The following is a 15,286-nucleotide window of genomic DNA, read 5'->3' on the forward strand; positions in this document are numbered from 1 at the left end:
TTTTTTTTTTTTGTTCGTGCCCGCCATAAACAACTGTGGGTGGATGATGCTTCGCTCCGTGGTATATAAGGACCTAAATAATATTCCACTGCTGTTGTAAACGTCTGTCATATATTTGCTGCATTTTTAATATGTCATTATTTGAAAGATTATGTCTTGAGCATCTGATTTCCCCTTAGTGATTATGTCCTTTAAATATATAAAGGCTGGTTGTTTTACTGTTGGTTAGGGGCAATGCAGGCTACAGATTTCAAAACAAATATCTTAATATTAAAAAGTAAACTAAACAAAAGATCCTATTAATGTCATAACAAATATCCTTAAATAATGCAGCCTGTAGAGCAAGCTTCAAGTGTTCATTGAAATGTGTTTGAAATTGTTTTTTCTGTCATGTCTTTCGTCTGTCTTTTCGGGTTTTTTTCTCGTAAGGCACGGGTTTCGAAAATGATGACATGAGACTCTGCTGGGAAGCTGCGCACTTGTTTAGGTCCGAAATTTCCTAGCATCTTCATAAGGGTGGTGTTGTTTTAAATGATGAAACAGGCTTGTGGTGTTGCCTGCTTTTGATGACACGAGTCATCTGCGCAGTTTGCAGTGCACATTGCTCGGTTTTGTGTCGGATAGCAAAAAACTAAGGTCTAGTGACGTTTCTTGTCAACAATGTTTGTGACTCTGACCTTTATTACCTTAATTTTTTCTTACTCTTTTAAGTATACCTAACACTGTATTGCTGTAAACTTGTACGGCTTGCGGCATCCAAAAGGGCAGGCTGAAAAATGCTTGCTCAACTTTACGCATAGTGCGTAAATATTATCAAGCAATTATCGAACTGTCATTACCTTTCTATCGAAAACCTTTATATCGTGATAATTATCTATATCGAATTATTGCCCAGCACTACTTCAAAGTCTCTTTTTACCTGTTACAGTGTTCAGAGAGACGCCACGTTGTGTTGCCCACTGTAATTCAAACATGTAGTTTTTGGAAAATTGTTCAGAGACATTGGTCGTCAGTGTTGCGTTTATACATGTGCTGCAACAAAGGTTTTGTTTCCATTTCCCAGTGATGAGAGCACAGCTTGTGTGTGGATCCACATGTGTGCATTACAGTGGTCTGCTAACAAGCGACAAAAATATGTTTGTAAGGAAAATCTTTTACTCGAGAGCTTTTTGAATCTAGAAATGGTAAAATCCACCACTCGTTTACTTTAAAAATAAAACACGCAGTTCCAGTTCGTGTTAATTGTTCTGTCTCTACGGATTTTAGATTTCAATTAAAGATTAGACGGGCAAACTTTTTTTTCTTAATGACATGTTTACAAAACTAGCAAAATAATATGGTGAATTTTGATTTCTTGGGACTTTAAATGATTTTGACATTCAGCTGGTCATGAATGTTCAGCAGAAATGAAAACACTAAATATCCTGATAACCTTTCAACAATGCCTGTATAACAAACAAAATTTCTCCCTGCGAATAAAAAGACAACTAATCTCTTGTGAAATGCTTTATTTGAATCATACCTTTACAAGCACGTAGCCTGAGTTCAAAAGAAACCCTGATGGTGAACAGAAGCACCAGTATACTTTAAGCGCTTTAACTTTCTGATGTAGGATTTGAGCGAGATCTCTTTGGTTTTCTCTCCTCCGCCCAGTTCTCCGGGTTGTGGGGAGGACTGTGAAAATGGCGGCCTATTTTCCGCTGACAGACGTGACATGCTTGGCTAACTCCACAGCCGTCCTGGGGGTGAGGGTTAGTCTACACTTGCCCTGGCAACCAAACAAACGGAGACGGGTGCTTCCTTTAGCTGCAGGCTGTCCGCTTCATAGGAGAACAGGACAAGTATTGAAATCATATACTTTACCGGAGATTTTCCTTGTATCTCACTCTCTTACACTCTAATGTTTTGCTTTTGGTCTGTGGGGAAATGTGACAGGCCAGTGTAGAGGGAAAGTTTCTATTTTTACATGGCACTGCACTAACAAATTACATGAGCTGAGGGAGCTGAAACAACACAATTACTGAAAACTGTAGATGTTTTTTTTTTTTTTTTGCTTGTTCAATCCACATAAATTTGTATAAAAAAGAAAAAAGTTAACTTAGAAATTATTACATCAATATTTGTGTTGATGTAATTCAATTAATTTTTATTTCTATAGCGCTTTTACAATATAGATTTTGTCAAAGCAGCTTAACATAGAAGTTCTGGTCAATTGAAAATGTGTCTGAAGAGCAAATCCATTGATGTGCAGCATCACAAGTCCCAAACCAAGCAAGCCAGTGGCGAGAGACAAACATCACCAATTGATGAAAGTGAAGGAAAAATATAACTAGCTAGTGGATGTGTTCCCAGCATATGCTTGCCATAAGAATGCATTAAGCGATTAAAAAAAATGTTTTAATGCTAGAATTAAAGAGGCAGATTTTTTCACAGTTTTTTTGTTACTAGTTTTCTCTACTTTTCCCCCTGTCTTTGAATATGACAAATGAATATAAATTAATGAGAAGTGAGATGAGTGTCTTGGCCTCTACGTTCCACGTGATACATAAAAACTATATGCATTCCAAAAGTTGGAACATTCTGGTATTAAGTGATTAATTGCTTCAACAAGAATAAAACTCAAGTTGTCTTGTATCGCCTGCTATTCATTTACAATTGTTTTAATACCTTTATATTATAGGTGCATGTACATGCATTTATTTATTTACACACTTGTAATTTTTATTATTATTTTTTAAAATATTATTTTGTATGTTTGTTTTCGTTAGTAAATGTTAAAAGATTTTAAAAAATTATAAATTTAAAAAATATTATTAGAATAAATAAATCTGTTTAATAAATCTGTTTTGTTCAAATGCACTAATATATATTACCCATGTTCACTGAGAAACAGATATTCATTTTAAAAGGGGGTGTATTTATTTATGCTGAGCACTGTATTACTACTATAAATAATACAGGTTTAAACAAAACCTTGCACAACTCCAAATGCAACAAATATAAAGCATCACATGATGAGCAAGTCCATGAATGAAGAAAGGGCAATTTATAATAAATAATTTTTCATTTCGCCATCACCACTCATGAATGTTGTTTGAATTTATGTACGCGAGGTTTCCATAGAAATGCAAGCTGTTTGCCCTTTATTGGTGTCACTTTTAAAGTTTATCCATAGCACCTCACATGACTATTAGTCAAAATGTCCTTTCATTGTAAACTGTGTTCTTATTTATTTTGCTGTAAAAAATAATAATAAAGGGAATTGTGATTGTATTTTCAATAGGAAACATTTTATTGATAGTTATCATTTTTTCAACTGTAAAATATTATAGAAGGTAGACCGTTGGAAAGCCACATATTTTGCAAGCCATAGGTTCCATACAACTGGCCTAGTGGTTAATGTTGCTGACATATAGCACCATGGTGCTCAAGGCGACCAGAGTTCGATTCCCGGCTTGAAGTCCAATGCTGATCCTTCCCCTTTCACTGCACCCAGTGCTTTCCTGTCTGTTTTCCACTATCCAATCCCAATAAAGCCCCCTTAAAAAATAAATAATAATAATAGAAGAAAATATATATGCCTCATAATTATATTAAGTTACACCAGCGATTTATTTTTAGAGAGGGTGAAACAGCTGATATTTTTCAATGTAAATATAGCCTCTTTAGAGCCAGAGCTGTATGGTATAACAAATGGATATGGGATTTTCAGCCATGAAAATCTGTTCTGTGATCTCCACAGATAGAGCTGTCGACTCCAGAGGAGGTGACCTAAATCCTCAAAGCCTGAAGGATGCTGGGAGCTTTACTGATGGGCTACATTGATCAAGAGATTGAAAGAAATCTTATACCACTGTTTCAAGAAAAAAAAAAACTCAGACTACTTGAAAGAACATCTTAAGGACTTTTTTAAACCCTAAAATTGTAAAGTTTGCAGTTATTACACACCCTCATGTCATTCTTGGATTTTCTTTCAATTGTTGGACAAAACAAACACCGGTTTAAGCTCTATAAACGTGTTTGTCTGGGTTTGTCTGATGTTTCCCACCAATGCAGTATTCAAATCTCATTTGTAGTTGTGTGAAGATGATTCATGCGGGGTTTGAAATCCAAAAAGCCTGAAGTAATTTTTATTTTTATGTATTCATTAGGGGTGTGACGAGACGCTTACTCTACAAGACGAGATGAGACACGAAATTGGGGTCACGAGAATAAGTTTTTTTTTTTTTTTTTACTATGTTTAAGAAATCTTTAATGATGAAATTTATGAATGGAAAATAGTTTTTTTTCAACTGAAATTTTTTTTTTGCAAAACTATGATAAAAACATACAGCTTTTTTATTCCTTAAAAGGAGAAGCAGAAAAAGTACATACTTTGGCTTGATGGATTGAAATTAATGCCAGGATTTCGCATGTATATATGAACATTTTAAATAACAGTAGAATAGTCTGCAAGATTTAAAAAAAATAAAAATAAAAAAAATTTAAAAAAAATATATATAATAAGAAGAAGCGCTCTTTAACGTGATATCCAAAACAGAAAAAAATGTTTCAGTGCTGACTCACGCAGAAAAACGGCTGAAATAAAACCACACGAGGCGCCTAAATGACACAGTCTGACACCCTTAAGCTCAGACAGGAAAGAACTACAGCACTGAAAGCCAAATCGCTAATACTGGAAGAACTGGACAGATGACCATGTGCTGCCAAATGAAATCTGCTTCCAAGCCGCCAGCTTCTGGATTCTAAACATTAGTGTCATGTTTAAATTTCAACCTTTTATTTACTGAGCTGCCATCATATGTAAAGGAAATCAATGTTTGACCTTGGGTGTACATAACAAAACCTTAAAATGCAGAGACTTACAGGTCATAGTGTTGGTTCCATTTGGGATCCAGAGTATTTCTCACTGTGTCTGTTGAATGGCACTGCCCTGAACCATCCACCACCACCTTAGCGAAAGGATCTGGTAGCCCTGAAAAAACACACATACACACACCACCTATTGAGATTACTCTAGTTTAAAACTATCTGCAAAACATGTAAATGTGGCAGAATTAAGTAATAATAGGAATGATGGCTATCAAGATAAAAATAAAGATTATCATGCATTTTCACCATGACTTGTCAGGTATCTTTAGATCAAAAATCAATTGATGACTTAATACAAGACTCTAAGGATCACACTGACAGTGTAGCTTACTGCATTATACTCAGCACAGGTTAGGGTGTATGTTATAATGTATTTTTAAATAAAAATATAACTTTAAAGAAGATTATTTCACCCATTTCAAGATTTGATTTTCACAAAAAATTTTCTGAAACATTAAAGTAGGCACATTACTTAAATTTAAGATGCATTCGATGTTTATAAAATCAATTTTGTAAACTAGATGCAGACATCAAACTGAAACATCGGATCTTTTGTTTCTAAACTGTATTTGTATTGCATTTGCAGACTATATACTGTTATGCAAACTTGTTACATTCTGAATGCACCATAGAACTTAATAATTTAGTAACAAATTATATAACAATGTCACATTTTATGCTTTTTAATTAGAATAGTTTCTAATTAATTTGATAAGAGACAGCAATTACATAAACCTAATTAATAAAATTAAGACAAAACTAATTACTTTTACCAACATATTACTAATTAACAAATATAATTACTACATGTAATTAATTTGGTTATTACTAATTATCCAACTAATTATCCACATATTACTATATGTGGTTTCTGCGCATTATTCAGTATTAGCACTGATAGCAAGAATAACTGGATTAGTTTATTACAGAAGAACTAGGCATGGGCTGGTGTAAGATTCTGACAGGATGATAACCTTGGATAAAAATATCATTGTTCATGGTGTTGTGGTTACTGCTCTAAAATAAGTTCTTTTTAAATGTCTGGGTATGAAAACAAAAACTTTTTTCCAAATTGAACACAATATATTTTATTTTGAAAATTATTTTGCAACAGTAAACATCCCAGCAGGCACAGGACATCAACATGAGGTCAGATTGACTTTGTACCCCAACGTCATGGGGATGTTGCATTTTGTTTGGAATTGAAAATCAGGTTAATATCAGAACCTAACGTCAGGCCGACGTCAATGTCCAACGTTCAACCTAAAATCAACCAAATATCAACGTCTATTGATGTTACAGCTTGATGTTGTGTGGACATTACCAATATGACATCTATCAGACGTTGGATTTTAGTTGCCATACCTGTCAAATAAACATCAGTATTTGACGTTCGATTAAGATATTGGCTCCGCATTGGGTTTTGTTCACTTTCCAACACAACCTAAAATCAAATAGTCTGCGCCATAGCCTTGTGGGTTGTGTGTCGACACATAGCAACGAGGTGTTCATGGTGATCCGAGTTCGATTCCCGGCTCGAGGTCCTCTGCCAACCCTTCCCCTATCTCTGCTCCCCATACCTTCTTGTCCCTAAATCTCAACTGTCCTATCACAACAAAGGTGAAAACCCCTAAAAAGTAAATAAAAATAAATATATATCAATAAATCAATTAATCAAATATCAATATTATTTGATGTCATTATTGGATGTCAAAGTAACATTGTCCTTAGATGGCTAGACATTGAATTTTGGTCACCTGACGTCACAATCTACATCTAACCTAAAACTGACTTCTAATGATGTTGTATGCCTGCTGGCATATCAGGCTAAATGAATCATTCTGCTTCAAAATAATCTTTTTTTAAATTTAATATTTTATATTATAATATTGAAGTGCATCAAAACAAACAAAAATTAATTGGAAATGAAGTAAATATTAGTAATTTTTAAAATAAAAACTATTGTAATATTGGCCATCTTTCAGCAATCAGCCACAAAATTATAATTCAAGTATGTCGTTATCCTTAAAATTTACTTCCCCCTCAATACTCAATATAGGGCGGTAATTTGTCTACATTTGTATGAATAAAACCTGAATTGATGAATTCTCAAAAGTAGAGGAAGATCTGCATGAAGGTTTACAAAGAGAGAAGGGTGATTAGAGTCTTAATTTAACTACGCGTCTGCCAAACCTCATCCATCAGCCAACATCACATTTCAGTTACTATTCTTTTCAGTGTTTGCTATCAGATCAGCGTTTCAGACGTGGGCTTGGTTGTTTGTCGGGGGTCGAGAGAGAGAGAGAGAAAGAGAGAGAGGGAGAGAGAAAGACAGAGAGAGCACCATGGCGAATATACACACGTCAACCAGCGGTTTTGCTTTTGTCTCCCCGAACTGACCCACATTTCTGGTGTCTCGTGGGGGGAAGAGCACTTATCTCTCTCTGCACACTTTTAACAGATGAGCTTCTGCTAAAACACTGTTCTGAGATAGCACGACAGGAATAGAGCGCAGTTCACTCACTTTCAGGATTTATGAAGCTCTGATACTTACGGAAGAAGTCTTTCTTCACCAAGTTCTTAGCGCACAGAACTGCAGAGACAAAAGAGAGGGAAAAAACATTATTATTGGGGTGTTTTGAATGAAAACATAAATCAAGGCAGAAAATAATAAACCAGTTATCTATGTCTTGAATTGCAGCATTGAGTCAGAATCAACCTTATATTGTTTTCCAGCAAAAATCTAGGTGTACTCAAAACAAGATTTTATAGACAGCTTCTTTACTTTTTATCTGTATTATTTATTCATTTTCCTTCGGCTTAGTCCCTGATTATCAGAGGTTGCTACGAAAGAATGAACCACCAACTATTCCAGCATATGTTTTACACAGCTGCAACCCAACACTGGTAAACACCCATATATTCTAACATTCACACACACACTCATACAGGGCCAATTTTGTTTATCCAATTCACCTATAGCGGATGTCTTTGGACTTGTTTGGGAAACCGGAGCACCCGGAGCAAACCCACGCCAACATGGCAAGAACAGGCAAACTCACACAGAAATGCCACCTGGCCCAGCAAGGATTCAAATCAGCAACTTTCTTGCTGTGAGTTAACAGTGCTAACCACTGAGCCACCATGCCACCCTTATCTGTATTATATATATTTTCCATAGTTTTAGCTACACATGTGGAAATCAGATCAGTGTCATTGCACTAATTTAACAGCAGGCTGAGCTGAAAATAAGCATAATCAGGGAAAAAATTATTAACATTCTACTTACATTTTACATTAGTTAATACAGAGCTAACATTAACCAACCATCAGCAAGCCATTTGCTAGAGTGTGTTCATGTCTGTTAAGATTAGTTAATAAACATTCAGCTGTTCATTGGTAGCTGTTAGCCAATAAATCATATTTACTAATACTTGATATTAATCAAAAGTGCTATTTATTACTGATAAAATTAACATCAAGGTGGTATGGTGGCGCAGCGGGTGGCACTGTCGGCTCACAGCAAGAAGGTTGCTGGTTCAAGCCCCGAGTGGGTCAGTTGGCATTTCTATTTAGAGTTTGCATGTTCTCCCTGTGGCGACACAGTGGAGCAGTAGGTAGTGCTTTCACCTCACAGCAAAAAGGTCGCTGGTTCGAGCCTCGGCTGGGTCAGTTGGCGTTTCTGTATGGAGTTTGCATGTTCCCCTTGCGTTCGCGTGGGTTTCCTCCGGGTGCTCAGGTTTCCCCCCCGAGTCCAAAGACATGTGGTACAGGTGAATTAGGTAGGCTAAATTGTTCGTAGTGTATGAGTGTGAATGACTGTATATGAATGTTTCCCAGAGATTTTACGCTGTGTAAACTATGCTGGATAAGTTGGTGGTTCATTCTGCTGTGGCGACCCCAGATTAGTAAAGGGACTAAGCCGAAAGAAAATGAATGAATGAATGAATGTTCTCCCTGTGTTCGCGTGGGTTTCCTCCGGGTGCTTCGGTGTCCCCACAGACATGCGCTATAGGTGAATTGGGTAAGAAAATTGTGTATGTGTGTATGTCCTGGTGCTCCAGGTTGGGGACTCAACCCACCTTCTACAAATTAGATGTTAAGAAACACCAACATGGTGTGGCTAAATATTAACTTTGATATAAACAGCCCTGCGAGTAAGAAAGAAATGAATATCAAGACTAATAAATGCTTCAGAGGTATTTTTTTAGTATGTGAACTGATGTAGTCAAGTCAAGGTTTATTGTCATTCCGCTACATGTGTGGACATACAGAGGAACGAAATGTTGCGTCTTGCAGGACAACGGTGCTGCATAAATGAATCATAAATACAAACATAACACTGGACATAAGAGCTATTTTAAGAAAAACCTATGCATACTACATAAGTATGTATGCATACTATAAGATTATTGGGTAATAAATTACATATACTATAGTCTTTGGTTATCAAAATATTATTGTAAAGTGCTACAACAGATAAACTATAATAATTACAAGATTCTAAAACTATTTTTTTTTCTCTATATATATTTTATTAATATTATTTATGCAAAAAAATGCAATCTACCAATCTACCACTTGGATGGGAGTAATATTGGCATTTTCTGCAAATGCCTTCTCAAAGTGTCATTGGTTACTTGTAAAAAAGCAAAAACTACATGTATGTACCTTGTTTCTCCATGCACAATATGTGAGGTATTTATTAAGCATTTTGGACCATATATCTGCTCGACAATTCATCCTCATTTTCATAACTTTCTTTCTTTCTTTCTTTCTTTCTTTCTTTCTTTCTTTCGCTGCTGGTCCTACACTGCATTCCCATGTTTATTTCTGAAGGAAATTGGTCTGGGGACCAATGGGATTGTAAGCTCTATAAAGAATGCAACAGTGTAACTATTATAAGCCAACAAATTTGTGTGAGAATGATATAAATACTGTATGTGACCTCTCTGGTGAACTGATTGTTATTTAATTAATTTTATTTTATTTGACTACTTATTTATGTTTTTTTGTGTGTATGTTAATTAAAAAAAATAAATAAATAGGAGTTAAAAAGAAAGATTAATTTTCTCAAAAATAAAAACATTAACTTAATACCTATTGCAGTTTGGATTAACAAATAAAATTACCAAAAGAAAATGCCAAACAAATGATTTTCTGCTGTGTTTTCTCAAAAGGAATTTAGGTTTTGTAAAGCCTGACAGTCAGATGATGTCTTTAATTTCAGAGTTCTGTATTTTTAGGATCTTGCATGTTTAAACCGCAGAGAAAATGTTTAAATCCAAAGCGTGGCTCTAAGGGCGCTCAGCACTCCCAGATAAAGCCCACAATGTATTAGAGATGCAAAGCAAAAAAAGCCCTCTGATCCACATCCCACCGCTGGCCTACATTTAGATTAATAACTCCAAGTTAAAAAAACAAGTTCCTCTTGACTTCAAACTGGCCCGAGCTGTCAGATAACGCAAGAAAATTCAGTTTGAAGCTTCCCACATGATACCACACGCACAAATGCAAAGACATCTTTATTCTTTCTTTGACTACTGTGAGAATGTCAAGAGGTCAAGGAACACTTATGAATAAAGAGCCAACTTTTGCGGTTCAAAACCTGGGCTAACAAGGAGAAATGCATTTGAAACCATTCAAAATATGTATTACTTGTAGGGAAGCAATGATTATAGATTTTGGTTGTACGATTATAGGCTGAGGAATAATCACGGTTATTTTCCATTCAATCATTTCAAAACACTACTAGTTTAGAAAATCTTTAAAGTACAAAATAATTTTAAAGTGTTATTTATTGCTGCTCAGTAGAAAGTTAATACAGTGCAATATAATAATAAAAACAATAGTCCATTTCTCTTTGTACTTAAAAAGAAGTGAAAAAAAGTTTTTGCCATTTAAACATAAGTAATAATTTTACACTGAAAAAAAGTGACAAAACAGTAAATAAATGAGAATAAATTAAAACAATTGTGTTTGTCTAATGTAAATCTTAGCTAAGATTTCCCTTTTAACATTTCCCTTGATTTCCCGTGATTGATTCTTCCAATATGTGCACGCAAGCCGTACACCTCCTTTGGAAATAATGAACTTACAAAACTTACAAAAGATGCAATATGTAAACACCCCTTAGATAATAGCCTCAGGCATAGTTAATCCAGTGTGTGTGGGTATTAGCCTCAGTTTACAAGCTCAGAACTTTAAACTAGCGCACAGTTGCCATAACTTTGTTTAGTTGCTACTGTTAGTTTTGTTTCTTGCAGAAACAAACACACGCTGTGTTCTAAAGCCTTTACGATTTTATTAAGCGTGATGAATTAAATCGCGGTTAATAGTAAATAATACACTGTAAAAATATATCGGTAAATTAACTGTGTTTTCTGTGACTTGTGGCCATGATCTTTCCTCTAACAACTTTTAATCTTAAATAATTTGAAAAAGTGACTTTTATTGACATTTTGGAAAGTGAAATATTGCCTTTGCTGTAAATTGCTGTACAAAAAATATAGTGACCCATTCTTCAGAAGTTCATGCAAAGAGTACTTGTTTGAGCATGCAGAAAACAGTATCATCTGGACATGCAGCCAATATAAAATTAAACTCTACCAGGCTTCAGCTACAACTAGAATGTTTGAGGGAAAAAAATATCATATTTACTGGCAACCAATGAATTTGGTTGCAATCCAGACAATGAATTTTCATAAATTTGTGCAGGAAGACCAGAATTACTATTGACTCATTTAGAGTCACTTTTTTTTTTTTGGTAACCAATAACTTTTTTTTAATTCATCAAATAATTTGATTTGTGGACTGATGCAGACCTTTTACATTGATAAAAACCAACATTCCACATGACATCTAAGGCAGGGGTGTCCAAACTCGGTCCTGAAGGGCCGGTGTCCTGCAAATTTTAGCTCCAAAAAAGAGCTCTTTCTAGGTGTATTAGAAACCTCCAGGCAGGTGTGTTAAATAAACTGGAACTAAACTGTGCAGGACACTGGCCCTCCGGGAAAGAGTTTGGACACCCCTGATCTAAGGCAAAGGCACCAATTTACTTCAAACAATATCTAAGAACGAACTAAATTGACCATTTTAAACTAAATTTAGCCAAATCTAGCCACCAGTTAGAAACAGCTCACCAAAGCGAATTTTTTTTTTGCCTCCTAAACAAAGACCTAACATTGGTCTGTGGTGATGTTTTATGCTATTGGTGGGGGTGTTCTGCTGGTCTTCTTCAACATTCAATTGATTCATAACTCATATCCACAAACGTCAGACAGGAGAACAACATCTAAAACAACACCAATAAGTTAGCAACATGAATACACTAGGGTCAAGTAGTAGATTTTAAGGGATTTTAAAGACTCATGGGTGAGTCACAGACCAGACTAGTATTGCTCGAAATTGGAAAAATTTAACATTGAGATATTTCTTTTATTTTGTGATAAATATTGTGACATGAATACAGTTTGACCAGATGACTTAATATCTCTATTTAGAAAAAATTATATAATGTTAGATTTATTGGGATGATTCCGCAGTGGGAATGCATTTCCATAAAATCTAATAAACAATCTTTACCATTTTGGGTCTCACAAGACAATCGTTGTTGTCTGTGCAATTTGCAGTGCATTTCTGTATTTGCATGTGTTGTGAATATTTCATGCATAACAATCTATAAAGTGTAGTGTTGTATCATTTACCGAGTCTAGAGTATTCAACTACAGTAACTAAATGATAAAAAATAAAAATAATTTGATAAAATTAATCATAGTTAAGGTCAAAAATGGCACAATTTCTTATACCTGAATGCTTTAAAATCATTATACAGGCATCAAAAACACATGCAAACGATGAATTATAATACAACTCAACATTGCATATCCAGCGATGTGACTATTGAGAATATTCGCATTGCTATATAAATGCTGAAATAATAAACTGTTCAGCGCTAAACCCGACATTGTATCATTTAAGGATACAAACAAGCAACATGACACATACACAATCCCCAATGTTTGAAAATACAATTTGTCTAAAAGTAAATGTTGGCATCATGACATTACAAAGTATATTATAAAAAACACGGTATAAAATATATTCAAATGTGCTTTTATATTATTTTAAGGGTTTTAAAATTAAATTTAAGTAAGTGTTATCAAGAAATTCATCCAAATATGAAATGAGGAAAAAGATAAACAACCGATTATCCAACATAAACCATTAATATAGAACTGATAAAAAGATAATCCTCTAAAAATACCAGGTGTAGTAGGAACTACAAAAGAGACAGAGAGAGATTGAGTGTGTGTTATTCAGAAAAAGAAAAAAGTGAGCGAGGCTAGACAGATATTTGTAGGAGAGCCGAAAAGCTAAAAAGGGAGGACAGACTGCACGAGAAAACGTGACGACAGGAATGAAGGGCGACTGGAGAGCAGGAGGTCTGTCCACATTTGAGGTATTCAAACAAAAACTGAAGCAGTTTGCCTTGCCAGATGTAAGAAAGCTGAGACGGTAAGAATAACTGGAATGTGTGGAGGAGGTTAAAGGGCCGAGAAAGTGCTCGTGTGCAGGTGAGTCGCAGACTTTACTTTGCAAATCCAAACAGACTAGGAAACACCCATACTGAGACCACTATTGATTCTGTCTGCCTGCAGCACCATCATGGCTATTCCTCAACTCAAAGATGCACAGTGAAATGTATAATAACTTAATTAAAATCACAATTTACAGAAGACACCCAATTACATGTCCTGAAATACTAAAAGACTAATCCTTTTAAACCTTCTTTTTACTTTACAACTATTCCTCAAACAATTAACTTTTTTGTCGAAAGATGGCAATAATACTTTCGAATATAATCACAAAAAAGGAGTAAAAGGATAAGTCATTTGTACAAAAATAACAGAAATAAAGTTATTTTAAGTAAACATTTTAATTGTATTTAATATACACTCACCGGCCACTTTATTAGATATACCTGTCCAACTGCTTGTTAATACAAATTTCTAATCAGCTAATCACATGACAAGAACTGAGTGCATTTAGGCATGTAGACATGGTGAAGATGATCTGCTGCAGTTCAAATCAAGCATCAGAATGGAGAAGAAAAGTTATTTTGACGACTTTGAATGTGACATGGCTGTTGGTGCCAGACGGGCTGGTCTAAGTATTTCAGAAACTGCTAATATACTGGGATTTTCATGCACAAATATCACTAGGGTTTACAGAAAATGGTCAGAAAAAGAGAAAATATCCAGTGAGCTGCAGTTCTGTGGGTGCAAATGCCTTGTTGATGCCAAAGGTCAGAGAAGAATGGCCAGACTGGTTCCAGTTGATAGAAAGGCAACAGTAACTCAAATAACCACTCGTTACAACACATCAAAACTTGCGGCGGATGGGCTACAGCAGCAGAAGACCACACCGGGTGCCAATCCTGTCAACTAAGAACAGGAAACTGAAGCTACACTTTACACAGGCTCACCAAAAATGGACAATAGAAGATTGGAAAAATGTTGCCTGGTCTAACGAGTCTCGATTTCTGAAACAAAATTCGGATGGTAGGATCGGAATTCTGCATCACCAACACGAAAGCATGGATCCGTCCTGCCTTGTATCAATGGTCAGGCTGGTGGTGGTGGTGTAATGTGTAGGGAATATTTTTTGGCACACTTTGGGCCCATTAGTACCAATTGAGCATCATGTCAATCCCAAAGCCTACCTTAGTATTATATGCAGACCATGTCCATTCCTTTATGACCACAATGTACCCCATCTTCTAATGCCTAATTGCAGCAGGATAACGCGCCACGTCATAAAGTGCAAATCATTTTAGATTGGTTTCTTGAACATGACAATGAGATCACTGTACTAAAAAGGCCTACACAGTCACCAGAACTCAATCCAATAGAGCACCTTTGGGATATGGTGGAATGGGAGAATGGTATCATGGATGTGCAGTCGACAAATCTGCAGAAAATGCATGATGCTATCATGTCAACATGGACCAAAATCTCTGAGAAATATTTTCACTGGCTTGTTGAATCTATGCCATGAAGGTAAGGCAGTTCCGAAGGCAAAATGTACTAGTAAGATGAACCTAGTAAAGTGGCTGGTTAGTACACATACCAAAAAGAACAGCTTCTCTTCTCACACACATTAATAATTCCTACATAATCCTTCATACACATTAACATATCTACAGCTATATATATATACACACACACACACACACACACACACACAAACACACACACACACACACACACACATATATATATATATATGTGTGTGTGTGTGTGTGTGTATATAATGATTCATCCAGCTGATGTGTAATGAAGAGAAGAGGCTCAAGTGAAGGGTCTGAAGTGTTGCAGAAAGTGATGATAGCTATGGTCTGAAACCAGGAGAA

At 35.5% G+C, this 15,286-nt stretch overlaps 1 protein-coding gene across 4 annotated transcripts in view; it reads right to left on the reverse strand.

Annotated features, from left to right (window-relative positions):
• The window catches only part of smurf2 (SMAD specific E3 ubiquitin protein ligase 2), an 88,206-nt gene that overhangs the window by 46,707 nt on the left and 26,213 nt on the right, over nucleotides 1-15,286 (reverse strand). For 2 of the 4 annotated variants that reach the window (XM_073942395.1, NM_001114426.1), the window contains 2 exon segments: nucleotides 7,427-7,465; nucleotides 4,867-4,975 (listed from right to left, as the gene is read on the reverse strand). In XM_073942395.1, coding sequence (XP_073798496.1) covers nucleotides 4,867-4,975; nucleotides 7,427-7,465 — 148 coding nt within the window. 4 annotated transcript variants of the gene reach the window in all.

The sequence above is a fragment of the Danio rerio genome, chromosome 3 (assembly GCF_049306965.1).
Source record: "Danio rerio strain Tuebingen ecotype United States chromosome 3, GRCz12tu, whole genome shotgun sequence".
NCBI lineage: Eukaryota > Metazoa > Chordata > Actinopteri > Cypriniformes > Danionidae > Danio > Danio rerio.